This window comes from Ursus maritimus, unplaced genomic scaffold (genome assembly GCF_017311325.1).
Source record: "Ursus maritimus isolate PB19 unplaced genomic scaffold, ASM1731132v1 scaffold_5, whole genome shotgun sequence".
NCBI lineage: Eukaryota > Metazoa > Chordata > Mammalia > Carnivora > Ursidae > Ursus > Ursus maritimus.
In genome coordinates, this window is record NW_024426663.1 from 38,746,706 (window position 1) to 38,770,671 (window position 23,966).

At 36.0% G+C, this 23,966-nt stretch overlaps 1 protein-coding gene across 1 annotated transcript in view; it reads right to left on the reverse strand.

Annotated features, from left to right (window-relative positions):
- Positions 1-23,966, reverse strand: part of CWC27 (CWC27 spliceosome associated cyclophilin) — a 180,347-nt gene that overhangs the window by 126,365 nt on the left and 30,016 nt on the right. Inside the window, exon 10 of the mRNA XM_040622232.1 lies at positions 23,089-23,243. Within this exon, the coding sequence (XP_040478166.1) occupies positions 23,089-23,243 (155 nt within the window). The remainder of the gene's footprint in view (positions 1-23,088; positions 23,244-23,966) is intronic.

The following is a 23,966-nucleotide window of genomic DNA, read 5'->3' on the forward strand; positions in this document are numbered from 1 at the left end:
AGCTTCTTAAAATATGTGCTAATATAACAGATGTTCAATAAATGTTATCCGTTAACTGAAAAAATAAGTGAGTAAACTGAATAAAGTGATTCTCCTTCCTCAGACTGGTCACTGAAATTATTGTCAGGATACCTTTAGCAATCACATATGTGTGGCTTTATGTGTAGTTCTAATGCCATTTCATAGATGTTACACACACACAATTTTGTAATATGCATATAAACATAGATTACATGTTTATATCTTGCTAACTTTTTTGCCCCGGATCCCAAATATAATTTCCCAAGTCAGGGAAAACCAATTATCAATTACAGCCTGTTTCTATAGGAAAATTTTCTTAAATTCCAAATAACACACAAATAAAATTGCAAACATGATCCATTTATGACTCAGTAAGTACTCTGACATTCAGCCAGGGTTCTAAAATTGGAAAATGACTGAATTTCCTGAACCTAACAAATAATCTAACAACAAAAAAGAATAAAACGAGTCATAAAAGGTATAGATGAGGACTGTTTTTAGAAAATGTAAATAATGAAAAATCATTTTATATGAAATGACATTAAAAGCTTAATTATACTTTTGTAATCAAATCTGTCTTAATACAAAAATTAAAAAAACCACACTTCATTGTGCATAATCACTATTATTTGCATGATCATAGATTTGACATTCACTTATTCCTTTAACAATGGTTGAATATTTACCTTATACTAGATGACCACTGGCAGAATTGTGACCAATTCTCTTGATGGTTTCCTAGCCTTTTTCTTGCCTTGTCCCCTTTTTATTAACTCTTTAGTGAGTGGAGGGAAAATAATGTGAATTTAATAGCTGCTTCCACTATTTAAAATGTTGTTGTAGATTAGTGAGTGGCTTAGAAGCTTTCAGAAGGAAGTAAAGGAAAAAGTATGCTAGATTCACAGACTTACTGAGACTACCTAGGTTGACAAGAACAAAATGATCTGTCACTTAATCTCTATAAGTCTTATCCTCTATAAGTCTTATCTATAAAATGAGGAAATTGAAAGACAGTTGATATGGATCTTCCAACTTTAAACTTAGATAATTCTATTAGGTACTGTGAACATTTGGCCTATGAAGATTAAGGGGGGCAGGAGATTAAATGCTACTTATTGGGGGAAAAAAAAGTTAGTGACTCATCCTAGCTATTTTTCACAATGTATTATATATACATTAATCGTTTTTTCTTAAGTAAACTCAAATAGTAGAATCACTTGAACGATTCTGAAAATATTATTAGAGAATATTATTATAAGTATGTAGTATCTTGAAAACAAAAAAATATTATAACTGATATAATTTTAATAACTATTATTTATTGAATGCCTACCAACTCATCTCATCATGCAACAATCTGGTAAAATAGGTATTTTTTTATTCCCATTTTACAGGAAGAAACTGAAGGTCATATAAATAATTCATTCACCCAAGGACACTTAGGTAAAATATGGCACAACCTGGGTTTTTGACTCCAAACAAATAATCTTCCCACTGCAACAACATAATGCATTTTCATTCCTACAAATGAGTCTCTTTTATAGTCAAGTTTCAGTCACTAATGGTAACAAGAATAGGAACAACAAGGAGAAAGAAATCCCAAATAAACATAGTATAACAGCTTACGATGTGGATAAATTCAGATAAAGTAAGTTCTGTGCTGGATGAGATTCTTATCAGATAGCTTCTCAGGCACATTCAATGTCTCAAATTTAAGTAATATTCTCAATTCACTGAAGCTTAAACGTTATCTAATCCGTTTTTCCACTCATTACAGAACCTTATACTTTATATTTCATTAATTATAGATCGATCACAAATAGGAGGTATATAGGGGTGCCTGGGTGGCTCAGTCGTTAAGCGTCTGCCTTTGGCTCAGGGCGTGATCCCGGCGTTATGGGATCGAGCCCCGTATCAGGCTCCTCCACTGGGAGCCTGCTTCTTCCTCTCCTACTCCCCCTGCTTGTGTTCCCTCTCTCTCTGGCTGTCTCTCTCTGTCAAATAAATAAATAAATAAAAATCTTAAAAAAAAAAAATAGGAGGTATATAATTTAAAGGAATAATACAGGGAATCTTCTAAGGAAAGGATCCAAAGACTCGCTGCTTCTTCTTTTTTTTTTTTTTTTAACTTTCTATTTTCTCTCATTGAGTTTGCTTAAAAGAAAAATGCACTGAAAATGCAAAAGGCTATTTTAACCCTGGCTACTAGTGCTTTCTTAAGAATGAGGAAAACTTGCTGTAGAAAAGAATAACTGATTTGATTTTTCATTTCCATGTACTTTTTCTGTTCTTAGGTTGAGACAGCAGAACTGCCACACACACATAACAAAATGATCTGAAGAAAATTAAGCAGGACAAGTCCAAGAAAATTTACCAACTAAAAATTTATTCTTGGATAATCAAGAGAAAACTCAGGAAGATTTCTAAGTACTATACAAGATAAAACTGAAAGCAAAAGACATGAAACTAACAGTTATATTATGGCCTACCACAGATAATCAAGTAGCAAGAAACAAAGTTTAAAATAACTATTAAGTTATTAATTGAAATAATTACTGAAGTATAAAGTCAGAAATTACTACTTGGTCTTTTAGTTTTTCAGAAATAGGATCATTTCAAAAAAATCTCATCAATCAAGGAGATTTGTAACTTAACAGGTATAATTTAAACATTAAAATGCAAGTCTAAACTGCCATAACAAATATTGAGGTCATTTATAGAACATTCCAAGCAACCACAATAGAATACACATTCTTTTCAAGTGCACGTGGAACATGCACCAAGATAAGCCATATTCTGAGCCAAAAAACAAGTCTCAATAAATGTAAAATAACTGAAATTGTGAAGAATATATCCTCTGACCACAATAAAATTAGACATCAGTGGCAGAAAAATATCTGGAAAATTCCCAAATATTTGGAAAATAAACAGCACACTTCTAAATGACCCAGAGGTCAAAGAAGAAGACATAGGGAAATAGGAAAAATTTTGAACTGAATGAAATTCAAAGCAAAATTATATCGGTACAGGTTCAACCAGAGAAAATGGAAGCAGTAGAATATGCTGCATATACATACATATATATATATATGTCTATGTCTCCAGTAAAGAATTGGCTTGTTCAGTTGCGGGGTCTAGCTAGTCTGAAATCCAAAAACATGGATCATGCATTTGAGCAAATAGGCCATCAAGAAGGGCAAGCTGGAACTCTCCACAGTACGAGCTAAAGCTGCTCTCCACAGATGGAATTCCTTCTTCAGAGTAGCCTCAGCTCTGTTCCTCAGTCTTTCAAATGATTGAATCAGGCCCCCAGAATAAGTTCGATAATCTGCTTTACTTAAAAGTCACTGATTATGGATTTTAATCACATCTACAGAATACCTTCAAAGCAATACCTATATTAGTGTCTGATTAAACAACTAGAGTCTAGAGCCTAGCCAAGTTGATGGATAAAATTGATTATCATAACAACAACAAAATTGGTGAGATGCAGAGAAAGTGGCGCTTAGAGCTTTAAATGCTTATATTAGAAAAGAAGTCCAAAATCAATTATGTAAAGTTCCAGCATAAGAACCTTAAAAAGAACAGAATGACAGCCACCACCACCACAACAAAAATAGACAAGAAAAAGGGGTGAAGAAGCAAATAAAACAAAGTAAGTAGAAAGAAGAAAGTTGGAGAACTACTTGATTTCAAGATGTACTATTATACATCCTGTAAATACCTATCTCCAGGACTTTTAATGACATTTCAGATGTGCCATGTGAAAAATTTGCAGCTCAAACTTCTCCCTGCTTATCACACTCCAGATACAACATTCATAGAAGTCAAGAACTCCCTTTAAGATAGAAGGTAGTCCCATCCTTTCATCTCCCTGCTTATCACACTCCAGATACAACATTCATAGAAGTCAAGAACTCCCTTTAAGATAGAAGGTAGTCCCATCCTTTCATTTTCAAGAAAATAACACCCAAGGTCAAACACCTGTGCTCAAGGACTAGAACCCTGGTTTCCAAAACCCCTTCCCAAAGCTCTTCCCATTGCAATATGCTGTCTCCAAGTTTCCTTTCATGTCACTAAAAATCTGGTACACATATGTGCTGTAGTAACCATTGGGAAAAGCTACCACCCACCTATCTGCTCATTTTCTCTTACTTCTTAAGTTTATCCACAGGCTAGCACATGAAGCACTGTTATGTTAATTACAAAAGGGCACATCCTCTGGGGGAACCTTCTAGAAAACAGACACCTTTTCTTGGCTGAAAGATTAGAAATATGAACCCATTCCTGGGGCTAATGTGGCCCTCCCCAGTGCACAAGGCTTGGTGTGGAACTCTACCTAAATTCCAGCTCATATTCACATTCCATGGCTAAGTCCTCTGCACAACTTATCTTCAGTAGCCCTGCTTATCAGTCATTCACCATCTTGTCAAATGCAGAAAATCAAGGAATATCATTCCATAAAAATGCTCCATTCATAAACAAGTCAAATATAAAAAACTTTTAAAAAATCTCATCTTAAAATTTTTAAGCTGTATCTTAACTCTTGGCAGACCAAGGTTCTAGTATTGGAAATATTCAAGCAGAACTACACTGTTAAGAGTAGATGGGAAAACTTTATGACCAGTACTTCATTTTAGAAAGTGACATTTTATGTTTGTTTTGTTTAGTAAGATTTGAAGTGTTTTTGTAAGTGCTATATTAAAAATCACATAGAAGGAAAAATACAGCAACATGTTTTCCTAAGCAATAAATGTCATCACTGAATTTTCAGCAAGGACATTTATCTTTCTAAAATAAAATAGTCGCATACACTAGCTAAAGTTAGAATTTTATCTTCTAAATTTGTTTCCTTAAATGAACATGTCCATAATCACATTTGTAGACATGCTATTTTTGTTTTATGAAGTTGTCATTAAGTTTTTATTATAAACAGGATGTTCTCAAAAATAATACTTCCATTTTTAAAATAAACATTCAAAATGAAACAAATGAAATAAAAATAGTCATTAGCAACTTACGTAAAATGCAACAAATTAGCAAACTCATTATCTTAGAATAGAGTATTTTTTTTTTTTACCAGCAAAATTACTCCTATCATCTACTTACTCCAGTGTATGGTTTGGCAGTTGGCAGTATAAACCTGCCTGAAAACAAACCTTCAAGAAAACTAATTAACCTCATCGACTCCACATCATTTCACTTGGGATTTCCTATGCATTTAAAGTACTCAGTTTGTGCCATTTTGTACTTTATGTATTGTTTTCTTAAGTAACTTCATGTGCTCTTGTTTTACACAGCATCATTTAGTCAATAATCCCATCTGATGCAGAGTAGATTCTCTGTAGTCTAGAGAGGGATGTGGGAGGGAGGTGGGAGAGCCAGGATGCTTATGAAGGACAGCAACGACTCATTTTCCTTCTAGGTATGCTTGGCTTGTCTCCCCAGATTGTCCCCATGGACTGGGTTCATCTCTTCTACTTCATTGGTATCTATCATGGCCCTTCAATACATACATCTTCTTAAATACTAGTTGTCATACATGGTTAATAACCACTGACAATTACCTGGCATTAAGTTTTCATTTTATTTTGAAATATGGCATGGTTGGAAGGGGCTACCAGAAACTGAGCTGTTCTAAGGCTGTTAAATGAGAAGGTTGGACGTACTTTAAACTCTATAATAACCGGCCATCGATGGCATCATGTTTTAAAAGTAGTTTCATACGTATTATTTCATTTGATAGGATCACAACCCTATTAAGATAGGAAGGGCAGGTATTAATCACATTTTATAGGTGAGGAAACATTCAGAAATGCTGATTTGTTCAGCTTTCATTTAGAGTAAATGATTGTGGAATCAGAATCTAAGCTTTCATAAATTACAGCTGTTATTTAAGTAATGTTAATTATACAAATAAGATTTTTGTCAAAGTGCTAGAAATAAAATTTGTTTTCATCTTGTCACTAGGTAGATTCATTCCCCTCCCTAAACTACCACCTCATTTACTATAGGGATTTCGTGTTCACTTTCAAATTATAAAAACTAAAATAAACATAATTCTCTAATATAGTAATCTCACCAAACCCTCCTACTCATATATCTCCTGTCCAAAAATGTAGAAATCCAGTAGTCACCCAACCTTGAGTCTTTCAAATTGATGTACTCTAGGTGAAAAAGGAGGTTGATCAATGTTTTTTTTTTTTTTGTACACTTGAATTAACACATAAATCAAGCAAAATGAGTTATATTTGTACTTTACTATCCTGGAAGGTACCTCATGATCTGGTCCCAACCTATCTTTCCATCTTTATTTCCAACTACATCCTCTCTAGTCACAACAGATTGTTCCTCAAATACACTCTGTACTTTTCTCTGTTTCCTCTACTGGAAATTCCCTTTCCCACCCATTTCCTCTTATTCAAACTCTACCCCTTCTTCAAGGCCTAGTATTAATGCTATCTACTTTGCATACATGCAGACTTCCTGATCCCTAGAGTCAAAATTAATCTCTCCCTCCTCCATGAAGCTACTGTACTTTCTCTGAACCTCTGCTCTATATAGAGTTCATTGTGTACAAGACAGCTACACCGTCTGGCTCAGCTGAGAGCTTTTTGTAGGCAAGGGGAGGATCTTTATCTTTCTATCTACCACATGCATATTGTAGATGTTTGGAAAATTGTTTGCTGAATGCAAGTTTCCTTGAAAACAGATACTGTCTTGGTCGGGGTTTTCATTACATTTTATCTGGACTCAAACTACTAAAGCAGTCTTTTGGTCAGTCTCCTCAACCTCTAGTCTTGGCTCCTTCCAGCTTATTTTCCATGTTACTACCACAATGATCCTCTAAGACAAAAAACTAATGTCACTTTCCAATTTTAAACCTTTTATATTGTTTCCCACCATCTAAAGAACAAAGTCCAGTTTCTAAATATGCCATAAAGGCCCATCTTGATTGGTCGCAGTTTACTCTTCTAATATTTCCTACCATAATTCCAGCAGATGTGCGTCCATGTGTCCATACATTCCCACACGATCAGGATATCAAATTCTCACCAATCCCTTTGCATGTACTGTCTGCATCCTGGCCCCCCATTCTAATATCCCATTCTTTATGCCTCATTTTAGGGGAGGTGTAACATGGCAGTTAAGTCAAATATATCTGTGTTTAAATCCTGGATTGTCCATTGCTTGGAGAGTAATCCTGGGTAAGTTAAACTTTGCAAATACAACTGAAGGAAGATTAGAAAGCCATCTAGCCTCACCATTCTTCCCCTACTCTTTGCAAAACCACTCTGTTCCTATGCTTTGGTGGGCAACTTTGACATTTTGTGTAAAATATAAAACTAAGAGCCAGTATTAGAATCTAAGCTCTAGGTTCCTTGTAGGTAGATGTGATTAGTCAAGTTCCAGACTGAAAAACAGATAAGCTTTAACCTTTGTTTTCTTCTAGCTCCTTATTCACTGTATACTAAAATGTGAAGTAATAATACATACAAATTTTAAATCCTTGCTTACAATAGTGGTCCATCTCAGCAAGGATGTACATATAACATTTTCATATACTGCTTGCTTCATATATCTTTGGTGAAATATCTGTTCAGATCTTTTGTCCAGATCTTTTTAAAGTTGGTTTGTTTTCTTAGAGTTTTCAGTATTCTTTCTGTATTCTGGATACAAGTCTCTTACTAGATATAGAATTTGCACATACTGCTTCCTAGTCTGTGGTTTGTCCTTTCATCCCTTAAAGCATCCTTTGCAGAGCCAAAGGTTTTTTTTTTTTATTTTGAGGAAGTCAAATTTATCAGTGGACTTCATGTGATTTTGTGTCTAAAAACCATTAGCATACCCAAGTTCAAACCCAAGTTCTCCTATGTTTTCTTTTAGAAGCTTAATAGTTTTACTTTTAAGTTCATGATCCATTAGAAGTTAATTTTTATAGAAAGTGTGAGGTAGGTGTCAATGTTCAGTTTTTTGCACACAGACTCTCAATTACTCTAATATCATTTGTTAAAAGATTATCATTTCTCAAACTTTGTACTTTTGTCAAAAATCAGTTGATTATATGTGTGTATACGTGGGTCTATTTCTGGGCTCTGTATTCTCTTCTATTGATCTCTCTTTCCAGTAGCCATCTATTTTTTTCCCTCTGTAAGATTTAACAGGTATGTAATGCTGTAGATTTTTGTAAACAGTATATATTTAGGTATACCTGGTATCATAGCTCCAAATAAGGTTTGCTTTCTGTTCCAAGAATCAGAAACTGAAATGTAACAACAACAAAAAGTAAACTTAAACAGAACCTGACTAATGTGAAACAGAAAAAGAATGCAATAATATTCTAAGGCTATGTAACTGCTCTGCCTCGAAACGGAGTTTTCAACCTTAAAAAGCCCAGATGAGGTGAATCCCTTTGCATAATCTACTTCCATGTCAGATTTATAGCTTTGTAGGGGGGTTAATTGTTGCATTTTATTTTAACCTGGTTTAGGTGCCAGGTCTTCATCTAAAATTCAGCAGCTACAGTGTTTTTAAGAAGACAATTCAAAGATATATACAGTATGAACTTATAAACATTCTTCAAATGCTACTTTAAAAACTTTTAGTAAGAACGAACTGAAATTAATCTTCTCATACATTCCTTTTATGCTTTTTTGTTAGAATAAACAGTATTTCGTCAGTGTTTTATGAAAATTATTTTGAGTTAATAGAAGCACTTATAATTATAAAAGGCTCTCTATTATCTTAAGAGTCCATGAATTAAGGTAATGCAGATATCCTTCCATCTTATGGCCATAGCACTAAAGACCCAAAGTGGTCATGCTGCAGTCCCACCATCTTTAGGTTATAACCCTCCTCTGGAGACCAGGCTCTTAAGTGTTTAATTTTTGTCGCAGGCCATGTTTATGTCCTGTAACAGGTGTTATGTCCCTTTATTGCTCCTTAAAATTGCTGCTATTCACTGGCACAGGTTAGAACCAAAGGGAGTTTCGTTAGAAGAAAGGACTCTCTCTCACTTTGTCTTTCTAGAATAGAGTAACCTTGTCTTCTGCAAACATCTGAGCTTAGCATTGGAAAAGACAGATAAACTAGATCCAGACTTGCTTTTTAACCTATTTACCTTTATTTACCTATGTTCCCAACATACAGGAAAAGGTTAAGTAATATATGTATTTTCCTCACTAATTCATTTACTACAAAAACTATGAGCAAAACCTTCAAATATCTACTAAAATGTAAACACGTTTTGTTCCAAGATTCTTTTCATACTACACAGCATAGGCTAAAACAATAAAACGAAGAAAACATATAATTTTTAAAATGTCACTGGACTACTGATAAATCCCACCTGAGAATATAATAATGAGCATAAAGACAAACAATTAAGGCTGGTGAATAACTCTGTGATGTTACCTTGGCTTTCGATTTCTGGGCCACTGTCCAGCAGCATCAGGATTAGACATTCTTACCTTCTATCGGAAACACTAAATGTACTTCCACAGGTCAGCTATATATCTAGGTGACTGAACAAGTACATACAGACTACAACTAAAACTGAGTCTTATCATATAGCAGCAGGATATAATATACAAGGACTGTAACACTCTAGTCTTTGTATGGGGCCTACATGTTATCTTTTTAAATTCTCTGAAGACAAGCCAAGGGGTTTTCTTTTTAACTCCCTTTAACAAAGACTGCCTTTAAGATTATTTCAAGTTACAGTTAATATTGTGAACAAGTAAGCATATCCAGAAATTTTCTATTAATTTGTAATGATGAATAAGTCTAAAAGTAAATGCTTATCTAAAAGGAAGAAAAACTGGCAGGAAGTCATTATACAATTTTCATAGTTAAGAAAACATTCTTTTTTACAGAATCCAGAAAATCAAATATACAGCAAAGAACTAATCTAACTTTCAGTCTGTTGACTGTGTGCGTGTGTGTAAACTGAAAATACAAGTTATAGAGAAAGTATTTTGTTCGTAAGATCATATGCCAGTTAATACCTGCCTTTGACCATAAGAAAAGTACTTTTCAGTAGGAACAGAAACCTACCCATTATCATATAACAAATTTGAGACTGTTTAAACAAAATAATTCTTTAAAGAAGCAGCTAAATCAACACTATAAATTTTAAAACAGCAGACTACTTGACATGACAAAATTAGCAATTAGCAATATCAGGAAAATGTATTAAGGATCTTTAAAATAAAAGAAAAATTTTAGTGAGAAGAATAATAAATCAAATATGAAATTACATTAAAAATCTAATAAGCCACTGATATACTTCAAAATAATAATGGAAATCTTATTTAAGGGTTAACACTCACACAGGTGCATTTAAATAGTAAACACATTGAAATCAACATGAATACACAATTATACTGAATGAACTAATACACATGGTGTAGCAATATCTAAACAATAAAGACTAAGGAGAGATGAGAGATCAAATATTACTAACATATCAAAGTTGGCAAAAAGGTAGGAAAGAACTGTAATGAATTCTGTGAGATTCCTCTTCAAAGTAGTTTATTACTAAATAGTTCATATTGTGTCTACTTTTAAAAAGACAAGCTTAAATGAAGGCAAAGATTCGATAAGGTGAACAAAATAGAACAAAATCCACACATTTAGATTAATGTTGATGAAATATTATGGCAGTGGTTCTTTAAAAAGTTGTAGAACTTATAGAAAACTGATTTTGGCTGGGAGAAGAGACCCTCTTATTTTGTCTCCCTAGAATAGAGTGACCTTGTCTTCTGCAAACATCTGAGCCTAGCTTTGGAAAAGACAGATATCTGGATCCAAACTTAATTTTTTTTAAAAGATTTTTTTATTTATTTATGTGACAGAGAGACAGCCAGCGAGAGAGGGAACACAGCAGGGGAGTGGGAGAGGAAGAAGCAGGCTCCCAGCAGAGAAGCCCTATGTGGGGCTTAATCCCAGAATGCCGGGATCACGCCCTGAGCCAAAGGCAGACGCTTAATGACTGCGCTACCCAGGCGCCCCCCAAACTTAATTTTTAACCTCATTTACCTTTATTCCCAACATATAGGAAAAGGCTAAGTAATGTATTTCTATCACTAATTATTTGGCTGCAGAAACTATGAGCCAATCACATCCTAGCACTACTGATGCATTTTTTGTTTGTTTGGTGTTTTGTTTTTTGAAGGGTGTGGATCCTAGCAGATCCATTTTGTAAAAGCCAACCAAATTACAAAAATTTGTCTTGGTTATTTACATATGTACCCCTGATAGGCATGGAGGGAGTTATTTTAAATAGTGTGGTCTGAAAAGACGATGTTTGAGCAAGGAACTGCATGAAGAGAAGGAATGTTATTAAGACTACCTTAGAGAAGAAACTTTCAAGCTGAGGTAACCAAAGTTACCTGAAGGTAACTGAAAAAGGCCTGATATACGAATTAGCTTGGTGTGTCCATGAAACAGCAAGAAGGACAATATGCCACATTTGAAGTGAGCCATGAGAGTAAGGTGGATAACAGCTTGGCCAAAGTATGTAAAAAAGTGAAGGGTGTGAGGACCAGAGCACAGAGTAAAGGGGTTGCCTTTGCCAGAAGCATACCAGTTCAGATGCAGATGGGTACATTGTTGGTGGGAAAATGAGGAATTTCTCTCACTACTTCTGTTTTCATAATAAAATAAGGAGGAAGGTGATCAGCCAAAAGTGAGAAGAGCAGTGAAGATGTTGGGTGTTATTAATTTATATGATTCTCTTCTAGGAACAACACAAAAACCAACTAAAAAAGCTGTTAAAAATAATGAAACAGCTATTCATTTCCTCCTTAGAGAACTTACCCTACTCATAACCCTGGAAGAAATAGCCTTTCTGTATCAGTTAGGTTTAGGTTCTGTTACACTTAATAAAAATCCAAATAATGTGGCTTAAATAATTTGAATGTTATTTTATCCCACATCAAACAACTCCAGATAGGCGATCCGAGCTAGAATTGTGGCTCCATGAGGTCTTAAAAGGACCCAGGCTCTTTCAACCTCTCTATTCCACCAAAGCTAGCCCCTTCTCTCCCTCTTTCCTTCAGAAAAGATTGCCTGAAAGTCTGATTTGCTTCTGTTTCACCTCATTATCCAGATTTTGGTCACAAGGCCTTGCCTTGCTACAAAGGAGTGTGGTGAAATGTCTTTTAATGAGGCAGTCGTAAGTCCAGATAAATATCTGGGTTCTCATTACTAAATAAGAAGGGAAGCGGATGATGGAGGGACAAGCCATTTCTGTCACACCTACATATCTCATGGCTTTCTAAGAGCCCCTCCACCATCACTGTCCTCCCCAATGACATAAGTGGATAGCTAATCCAAGCCAAGCCAGGTAAGATTCTCTCTCTGGAAAGTCAGAGTTTGGGACACAGAAATAAAGTCATTTTACTTCTGAAGGGCTGAACTGCAAGAAACAATAGGCTAGAGCCCTACAGAGAAAACACAAGATTGTAGAAAGTGACAGAACAAATGAACAAAGAAAAGGAGAGTTGAGGCTGCAGAAGGAGAGAAAATACAAGTTTCTGACAATTTCCTTTCCTGTCAGGCTTGTATGCAATTCTTTTATCTGGATTCTGTGCAACTCTTCCATTCCTTTACGTAGAAATCCCTTCAGTTTACTTTATATGTAAAATCCCTTTATGGAAAAATATGAGTTTTTCTGAGTAGGTTTTTATTACCTACAACCAAAGGAACCTTAAGATATCTAATAAGAAAGTTATAATTTAATGTTATGTGCATTTGAAGTGTTTCTGCATCTTCTGTGAAACTTGTAGAAGACAGTCATTTCCACCCCTTGGGGAAAGATAGGTAAGATAGAATTTCCTTTAGAATTTTATACTTTTCAAAAGTATGTGATAATTAGAAAGTGATATCCTTCTTTTTAAAATTCAGATAATGGCAATTAAGTAATGTTTATTATGTCTTTTTTTGTCCTGTCCACCAGGAAAATGATAACTAAATTTATTACACAATCACAGGTATTTACAGCAATTCCTGGTTAAAGCACAAAGCCTGGAGATTACATTACTGTTTTTAAGTATTCACTGCTCCTCCTTAGGAAAGGTTTTTGTTTGTTTGTTTGTTTGTTTGTTTTTTAAAGATTTTTTTATTTATTTATTTGACAGAGAGAGACAGCCAGCGAGAGAGGGGACACAAGCAGGGAGAGTGGGAGAGGAAGAAGCAGGCTCCCAGCGGAGGAGCCTGATGCGGGGCTCGATCCCAGAACGCTGGGATCATGCCCTGAGCTGAAGGCAGGCGCTTAACGACTGAGCCACCCAGGCGCCCCCTTAGGAAAGGTTTATACTTCACTATACCAGACTTGGCCACATCACTTGCTCTCACCAATGAAATGGTGAAGTGATGGATGCCATGTCTAAGCAGAAGCTTTAAGAGCTAGCATACGATTCCATAGTCATTTTTTGCCTTCTGCTGTGTCTCTCAGCAAGAGGCTTCTCCTTCATTCTGGGCCCATGAATGTAAGTGATGGGGAGTCTATCCACAGATCTTGCCCAGGATGTAGCCAGAACAAGTGAAGAAACATTAGTTTTAACCCACTGAGATATGGGGATTGTTTGTTACCATAGCATAACCTAACTTAAGCTAATAAAGGAAGCAATTCAGTATGTTTATATGTAGGGCACTGAAGAATATCAGGAAGGACTAAAAGGACGAAAATGTCTGAGGGCAGCACTGGGAACATCTAGAGCTCCTATCCCAATACTTATCACCACCACTCAGCCAAGTTATCTAAGCCAGAAACCTAGGAGTCATCTGGAGTATATCTTTTTCCTTCAGGTCTCCTATATCCAAATCTGTTACCTCCTTATTATCTCTAAATTCATCCCCATAGATACTAGACCCGCATTACCTCTCCCTTGGACTAATGTAATAATCTACTAATGTGTCTTTCTGTTTCAGTCTTCTTCTTCCAATCCATCCCCTACACTCATATAGAATAATGTTTCTAACATGATGTCATACCTTCACTAGAAACATCCCAGTGAGAGTTACACGTCAGCTGGACACATGTGAGCTGGCCTTGGCCAGCCTTTCTCTGGGCTCTGGAGAGGTGTCAGAACACTGCAGATTCAAGGACCAAATTTGCCACTTTCTACACACAAAACACTTACCCTCTTTAAGTCTAGTTTTGCGCACTTTTAAAATGAGAATCATAATATAGACTATACCTTATAGCTTTGTGACGGAGGCTAAATTAGAGAAATAAATTGACTTGGCAAAGTGGTCACACTGTAGAACAAGAATTATTCGTGGAATAACAACAACTGTCTGGCTAGAGCACCTAGGAATACCTCACAGCCCTTAGCTGTTCATACAACTGTCTCCCTTTACTAGACACAAAGCAACTTGTAAAGAAACTCAGACATACTAATCTGAGCTTCCTAGGACCTAGCAGAATGCCTGGTATAAAAGAGGAACTCATTGTGCACAAGCGAAGCCATACCTGAAAGGCAGTAAAATCCCTGAATGGTTAGGGGGGAAAGGATCCAGAGAGAAAACTAAAGAAAGAAAAAATAGAATCACTAATTATAAATCTCCCTCAGGCCCATGTGTAACTTCAAGTGCTTTTAACTTCATGTTAAAACAAAGATCTTTGCATCTTGAGTGGCCTCTTTGTTACGTATTTTATCCAAATTATACTTGCCAATTTATTTTTTTTTAAGATTTTATTATTTATTTGAAAAAGAGCATGAGAGTGGGGGCAGGGGTAGTGGGGTAAGGACAGGAAGAGGGAAAGAATTTTGGAATAGCGTGGAGCCCGACAGAGGGCTCGATTTCAGGACCCTGAGATCATGACCTGAGCCAAAACCAAGAATCAGACATTTAACCGACTGAGCCACCCAGGCATTCCTATACTTGCAAATTTAATTTATAGGTGAATTCACAAAGTGTAGACAAGGAAAGTAGGAAAGCAATGAATTTGAAAACTCTTCAAAACGACTAGATTTCCAGGGTAGAGAATGTTTTTGGCACATAATCTCAACACTGCATTTCAAATGTACAACTGTATTCTCCAAAAACAACTTATACTTCCAGATCAATGGAATGTAACTCTCAAGGGTAATAGAAATCAACACATTCTAAAGAGATGCAAATACCTCTTCTCCATTTTGACAGGAGACTCTCCCCCATGTGTGCATTTCACTGCTTCCTGTCTGCCATTTGAAATCTAATTGTAAAAACAGTAGGGTTGTCATATTTCTGAAGTATATAACTGAAGTTCAAGGATTTTTTTTCTTATATTTTGAAGGTGATTCCTTGGATGTGGATTAAGGTTCTCAATGAACTAACTGGGCATTTTAAAAGTGGTTTTTTATTTCAAATAGCCCAAGAAACAGTTTTGGTCAGAATATCCCAAAATCCTTGCCATAAAGACCTAAACAGAAGAAAAACGGAAGCCTGACAGAAATGCCAAATGATAGCATGGTTTACATTATAATTGTTACTATTCGAAAGTTTTAGGTAAAGTAATAGGTAAAGGCGGTAAACTAAACCATCTAGTCTACATTGGGGGATTATACAACACTAACTTAAAGGACTGGACTTCAAGCTAAAATGTTATTTCTTTCCAATAGTGACTCCAAATAATGGTTTATCTTATTAGCATTAGGGTATAACTTTTGAAAATGCTAACATTTAACTGTTTTTGATCTACAAAATGGCAAATTTTACATTCAACTCTTTTTTGGCTTACTATTTTGATCTCTTCCAGAAATATATACTGCCTACTTGACATCCTTTATAATTCACATGTGTGTCTCTTAGAGTACTTGACATACTGAATTGTAATTAATTGTTTATAATCTCACTTTTACACTATACTATGAACATTTGCAGACAGAAATCATTTCTCCTTTATTTTTACGTTCTAAGTCTAGCACTGTGTGGCAACAACAGTAGCATATGTTTGAGAATAGGATGGCTGCTTAGGAAAGAACATATAAAAAATAAAAATCAAGGTCTAGTACAAGTTAGCATGCAAACTTCATTAAAATTAAGACTGCTCCAAAGCTTAGTATCTGCTGATAAACTCGAATATTTCCTGAAAGTACAATATTTTGACCACTACTACTCCATACCAAAGAAATAATAACTAAATTTTCTTTACTCAGAGACCAGTTACCCACTATATAGATCTCACATTTCTCTCTCTTCCTCTTTTTTACCATCTGCTTCAGTACATCTCGGAGAAAAGGAAGCAGAAATGCTCTAAATGGTTAATGTACTCCTTGCTTGTAAATGTTCTCATTGAGAGGAAGAGGGGGACTTCTTACAGATGATGATTCTAATGGTTCATACAGACTTGTTAAAATATCTGTGGATTTCAATCTTTGTTATTATATTATCTTTTAAAATTTGTACTATCATTTAAAAATGCATACTATCTTCTAAATTTTTCTAGAGATATATTTATTTATTTGTCAGCGAGAGAGAGAGAGAGAGAGAGAGAGAGAGAGCGCACAAGCAGGGGCAGTGGCAGGCAGAGGGAGAAACAGGCTCCCTGCTGAGCAGAGAGCCTGATGTGGGGCTCCATCCCAGGAGCCTGAGATCGTGACCTGAGCCGAAGGCAGACACTTAACCGAATAAGCCACCCACGTGTCCCACTAGCTTCTAAATTTTTGAAATTTAAATATTGTACTATCTTTTTGAATCTGTTCTTCCTATGTCTGATCATATTAAGACTAAGACATTTCCCAAGGCTGAGAGAAAGGTTACAAATGTTTCTGAGAGTGCTAGAAATCCTGGGAAGAAAGAAATCTTAGTAACATGTCAAACCCAACAAAGAGACACTTGAGAGACGACAATTGGCAACATCTAATATGGGTGTTCACCCAGGCCTCAGGGAGTATACTCAGGAGGTATTTACAACTACATTTTCCTTGCTTCATAATTTAAAGTTCAATCCAACTCATCAGATCTTTAATCTCAATTTCAATATCCATATCTAAATTCCTGGTGCTATCATAGTAATGATATTTCATATTCAGTCAACTAACACAGGTCATAACTAAAACACAAATTCCACTTAATTTTACCACTTAAGAGAGCTGTTTTCTGAAGAAGGTCAGCTAAATATGATGGATAAACAGAACATAGCTGATCAAACCAGAACCTGTTCAAACACCAAAACTAATACCATTCCAGTTAACCTTGAAACATTTCTATCAAATGTTTGATGATTATAATTTGAGGGTATGTGTTAGTATTTTTTGATTTATATTTCAATTTGATGAAAATAATTTAGAAGTGCAATCACAATACAACTACATTTGATAGAAATTACACAAAGACCAAATTTCCATAATGATTATAATCACCACAACAAACCATTGATTACTATTTGGTTTGCTTGTTACATCTGATTTTACTCTTTGGTTGTTTATTATGAATCAATACACAGATGTTAAAAAATAGCATGAGAGACTATGGACTATGAGAAACAAACTGAGGGCCTCAGAGGGAAGGGAGGTGGGGGAATGGGATAGGCTGGTGATGGGTACTAAGGAGGGCACGTATTGCATGGTGCACTGGGTGTTATACGCAACTAATGAATCATCGAACTTCACATCGGAAACCGGGGATGTACTGTATAGTGACTAACATAATATAATAAAAAATCATTAAAAAAAAAATAGTAGGGCAGACAACTCAATTTGGTTTATAGGATTAACTTGCAGCAGTTGAGCTCCACCTACAGGCAAAAAAATAATTCTTCACAATCAATTTTAAAATATGATTTTCCAAAAGCCAATGTACAAATAATCCCAAACTTACAATTAACCCTGAGTGCACATTAGAATAACCTGGGGTGCTTGCTTAAACTTATGATCCCATACCACAAATTCTGACTGACTTAGTGTGGGGTCGAGCCTGTCCTCAGGTGATCTGAATGTACAGAAAAGGTTGAAAGACTGATTTAGGTCTTTGGCAGCACCATACCTTTTAAAAACATCAAATATTCTCAAACATCATATTTTATATCTTATACAATTATTTGAGTCCCACTATACTGACCATTTTATGTTTTTCAAAGATAAAAACTAAATTCAGTTGATATAAATGTCTTATCACCATTAGACTGCAAAAATTATCTGAGGCGACAGCACGATTTTTTAAGTCTACTTTTGCATTATTCTGTACCTCAGAAGTAATCAAGGGAGTATGTGTGTGGTGGGGAGTAGAGTTCTTAACCCTGGAGGCACATTAGTATATCTGGGGAGATTTTACAAAGTATTGTTGCCCTAAACTAATATCTGTTGTTAGAAGTTAGAAAAGCAGTTACTCTTGGGAGAGGGGAGAAGTAACCAAAACGGGGCAAGAGGGAGATTTCTGGGTGATGGAATTTTCTGTTTCTTGATCTTGATGATGGGTATATAGGTATATTTGGGTTGTAAAAATTTAGCAAGCTGTATAATTATGATATGTGCACTGTGAAATAGAGCTAAGACAAATATATTCTATATGTATATCATACTTCAATTAAAAGCTAGAAAGTTAAAAAAGAGGATGTGTCCAGGTTTCACTTCAGACCAAATGATTCAGAATCTGTGGAACTGGGGCCTGGCCATCAATATTTCTTTGAATGTTCCCCCATGAATCTACCGGGCAGTTGGGAATGAAATACCATTCCTCTAATGCATCACAAATATATTTATTCATTTATTAATCCACTCATACAAACTTTAAGGACAATCTACTTACTATACTAGACTTGGAGAATGTAAAGATAAAAAGGACACAGGGCACCTGGGTGGCTCAGTAAGTTAAGCATCTGCCTTTGGCTCAGGTCATGATCCTGGGGTCCTGGGATCAAGCCCCCATCTGGTTCCCTGCTCAGTGGGGAGTCTGCTTCTCCCTCTCCCTCTGCCCCTCCCCTGCTCATTCTCGCTCTTAAATAAGTAAAATCTTTTTTTAGAAGAAAAGATAAAGAGGACAAAATCTCTGAAGGAATTTAGTCTAGGCAAGGGATAGACAGGTAAACCAATAAATCCCATGTGATAAATAAAAGCAAGTTACTTACAAGATCTAGAGGTAAAAGTGATTTGTTAAAGAAAGATCAATCATTTTGAGGTTGTTCATTCTTTTATACAAATATTTGGGTACCGATGATGTATGACTATAGAAATACAAACATAAATGGATACAATCTCTGCCTTCAAGAAAGTTATAGTATAAGGGTACACAAGGAAGGAAATAAAGGTGTAAACTAATGTCATACTATCACAGACGTGTAAGAAAGGTGTAATATGTATGCCCCGAGGAGTCAGAGATGGTACTACCAAGTTGCTGACCTTGGAGGTAATAAACTTGAACTAGTTCAGTAACAGGGGGAATAAAAATTAGTATTCTAGAGGAGTGCTTCTCAAAAGTTAGTGTGCATACAGATCAGCTGGAGTTCTTGTTAGAATGCAGATTGAGTCCTCAAGTGTGCGACAGAGCCTGAAACTCAGCATTTCTAAATACTTCCCAAGTGATACTAATGCTATTCGTCTACAGATCACAATTTAAGTAGCAAAGTTCTCGAACAAAATGGCTTCAAGAAACAAGAGATAAAAAATGCCCAAAATTCCACAGCAGACACCAAGAAAAACAAAAATTGCAAAGTAGCCATTAGATTTGTCACTTAGAAGGCCTTCTAACTAGTGAGAGTAGTTTCAGTGGAATGATGAGGGAGAAGCTAACTGATAGGTATTTAGAAATAAATGGGAAGTAATAAGGTGGGGACAGAAATAAAATGGAATGGTTTCATTTGTTTCTGCTCTCGAATGCTGGGAGAGATTTAAGTCTATTCGTAAGCTGAAGGAAAGGAACCAGTGAAGAGAGAAAACTAAAGATGGAAAAGAGGATGGAATCACTTTTGGTAGAGAGATTCCTCTCTCTTTGCAGCAGAGAAGGAACTAAGAATTGGTCTCAAAGGGTAGGGAGGGGGAAAGACAAGAATGAGTGGAAGGAGTTACTCCTATTTCACAGAGCAGCTGAGGCTGGACTTGCACATGGCTGTGTGATTCCAGTAGTGAAGGTATAGGCTTAAAGAAGATGGGCTGGATGAGAGAGTGAGACCCACACATGTAGAAAAGGAGGAGAAAAGGGACATAAATCCTAAGAAGTCAGAAGAGGTATAATGAGAGAAAAGAAAGGAGAGAAGGTAGGAAGTGCTTTGGACTTTTTTTCTCTTCAACCCCTAGCCAGTCTTCAACAGTGTTAACAACTGGAGACATTGCTGAGAATACATTATTAGGAAAAGATTCTACTCTGTGTAAATTTGTTGAAAATTATATTGTTAAATACCATCCGCCAGCTTACACATTAAGTACTCAACAAACCTGCTTGTAGATTTAACATCCAAAGTGATAAACTGCTTTAAAAGGGCCCAGATATTTCTTTACCAACAGAAGCAATACCACAAATTTTCAGTAAAATTATACTCCTTGCCTAAAACGCTGGTAGGCTAGTCTATTCCCTGATCTTACTGCTTGAATCAGAAAATGACGGAAGGATAATGGACTATTTCTAGCACATGCAGATGAAAAGGCTGAATATCCGAACACATAATGATTTCACATGGACATCCTATCTGCTGGCAGCTATACCCAGTATAATTCAGTATAATTCAACTTAGACTGAGTAGTGATACTTCTTTAAATTTAACTATTTTTTTTACCACATTACAATTTTTTAAGTCTCTTAGAGATTTTCTGTTTTTTTTTAACATAAAAGTAGCTTGAGACTTAAACTATAATAAAGCTAGTATAACTAATCAAAAGCACTAATATTTTGGAATTTTTTTGCACTCAAATGGTCATGAGACAAGCATGGATATTTGTAGAGAAAGTGAAAAACTATTTTCCCTTTGAAATTTCTCCTCTATCCTGGTTTCCTTATTTTTCTTTTATTTCTCTTTGCAGGCAGGAGAGGTAGCATGGAGGGAGAAAGAAGGATGTGAATATTGAAAAATCTGAGGGGAGAGGGAAACAGTTAAAAATAGATGTTTTGGGGGTGCTGGGTATCTCAGTTGGTTAAGCATCCCCTCTGGATTTTGGCTCAGGTCATGATATCAGGGTCCTGGGATGGAGCCGCAGGTTGGGCACTGTGCTCGGCAGGGAGTCGGCTTGGGATTCTCTCTCTCTCCCCCTCTGCCTCTCTCCCAGCTCCTCTGCACGGTCTCTCTCTCCCTCAAATAAATAAATAAATATTTTTTAAAATAGATGTTTTGTTGTTTTCACTATTTATTAAGGCAAATTTTGCCAAATAAGCTTTATTTAGTTCTTAAAGAATATTCAGCTCTGCTAAATTATAAGCTACACTAATTACAGGGTATACAAGTATTGAAAATTGTATAAAAGCCAATAAGACAGTACAATTGAGGAATTAAGCACTTAAACATAAAAACTATTTGTTTCATCTATTAAAAACTAAAAATGGGGCACCTGGGTGGCTCAGGGTTTTGAGATGGAGCCCCACATCAGGCTCCATGCTCAGCACGGAGTCTGTGTGAGATTCTCTCTCTCCCTCTTCCTCTGCCCCTCCCCCTGCTCATGCATGTGCTCTCTCTCTCTCTCTAAATATAAATAAATCTTTAAAAAAACTGAAAATGTATCTTTTGTCACATTATAAACCTAATCTTTAAAAAATTCATAACTCTTGACTATCAGAAAATGCATGTCTTGAATGAGAGAGAGAAAAAATATATTGATTATATATGTAATCTGATTTAAAGTTACTGAGCTGATGTGATGTATAAGCACTAAAATATTGTCAATAGTGGCCCAAAGGCAATCTGTATTTATTTCTGAATATAAAGCTTATACCATCAGTGGGAATTTCTGGGAATTACTTTTTTGGTTACATAAAGGAAAAAATTGAGGGAGTGAAGCAATGAAAACTTGGAAATGTTTTACATTTTTAATTTTTTTTTTAAAGTTTTTCTATATGAAGTTGAGAAATAGCAGAAAAATAGAATGTTATTTATATGTAGTTACATCTTTCTTATCCCCAAATGTAGGTGATCTAAAGAAAACATTTTAAAATATTTTATTTATTTATTTATTTGAGAGAGAAAGAATGAGCGATGGGAAGGGCAGAGGGAGAGGGATAAGGAGAAGCAGACTCCCCACTGAGCAGGGAGCCTGACACAGGCTCGATATCAGGACCCCAAGTTCACGACTCTAGCTGAAGTGAGACACTTAACTGACTGAGCCACCCAGGTGCCCCTAAAACATTTTATAAAGCAATATTACTTAGGGGCGCCTGGGCGGCTTAGTCAGTTAAGCATCTGCCTTCGGCTCAGGTCATGATCCCAGTATCCTGGGATCAAGCCCCACATCGGGCTTCTTGTTCAGCGGGGAGTCTGCTTCTTGCTCTCACTCTGTGGGCACACACTCTCTCTCTCTGAAATAAATAATAAAAATAAAATCTTTAAAGCAATATTATTTAAAATGTATACCATACAGTTGTAATAACAGAATCACAAGGGAGAGTTTTTCAATTAAATTGAATTTCAGGAGTCACAAAACTCAACAACTCTTTATCATCAGACATTTGGTGAAATTTCTTTTATGATACCACTGAGATTAGGAGAGGTATATAGTATAAATCAGACTTGAAAAGATATTTAAGAATGTTTTCAGACCCACATACTTTCATAACCAATTCTGACAAATTTTACTCACCTAAATCTGAGGACTTCTCTTTTCATTCCATACAATACTCTACTGTTCATATTCATATTAAACAAACACAGCCTGCCACATCTAACTAATATGTTGCTTACCCCACATATAAAAATTCACAGAGGATTTTCAAGAAGAGATTAGAAAGAAATGAAGTAGAATTTGACTCATGGGACCATTGCTGTAAGTACTTTAAAACTGGTCTATTTTAGGCCTCCAAACAGGCTAACACACAAATGGTATACATATCAAACGTTATGAAAATAGTGTTTAAAAAAATGTTGAATAGAGGACTTAATACTAATTTAAAGTGAAGTATAAAAAGACAAACTGACACCTAGAAGCACAGTAATTGACTCACCTGCGGCTAACTGATTTCTTCACTTCTCCTTCTCCAGCTGACTTAACATTTCCACTTGTGTCCTTTTTTAACTTTTTTGCAATTCTTTCTCTCACCAGCTTCTTCTCATCACCATCAATATATTCATCAAGCTCTGCACCTTCATATTCTCCATCCTGTAGAAATTGAAGTGGAGTATTTGCCAGGCATCCCATTTCCCCTTAAATTTCCAGAGATCCATTCCAGACTCTCATCACATTCTAGGCCAGTTTTGGTTTTTGTTTTGTTTTGTCTTGAATCTGTAAGGGCTTGAAGAATCTGGTCCATGTGGGAATACTCCTGGGGTCTGCTCTAGGCCAACTATGTAATTATGGGATACCCAAAGAAGGAGTGTTTGCTCACTGAACCCACAGCGCTTCTGTGCAACACGGGCTGTACTCCCTCCGTATCACCCAGGATATTGTGTCTATCTACATTCCTATTCTTTCCCAGTGGGAGACGTGGCTTCTGCAGGCAGCTGGCCAGCATACTGACCTCAACCAGAGATTAATTCAAGTAGAATGAGGAGGAGGTGGAGAAGCTGAGATTTCTTCCTATAATCTCAGTCATACCAGTTACTCCCCTTCTTAGAATCCTCCAGTGGATCCCCAAATCACTCACAACCCAAACATTCTATACCACCCAGACATAATTTCCTACAACTCCAGGCCAGCAACACCAGCCAACTTTAGAGCTGGTATTCTCTCTATCTCGAAACACTCATATTCCATGTATCTGCACTGCTCGCCCTTTCATCTCCTTTAGGTCTTTATCAGCTTTACTACCCAATACAACTAATAAAGAAAGATCACCATAGTCTTGAAAGAGGACCCTCTGAATTGTGTATATAAAGGACTACC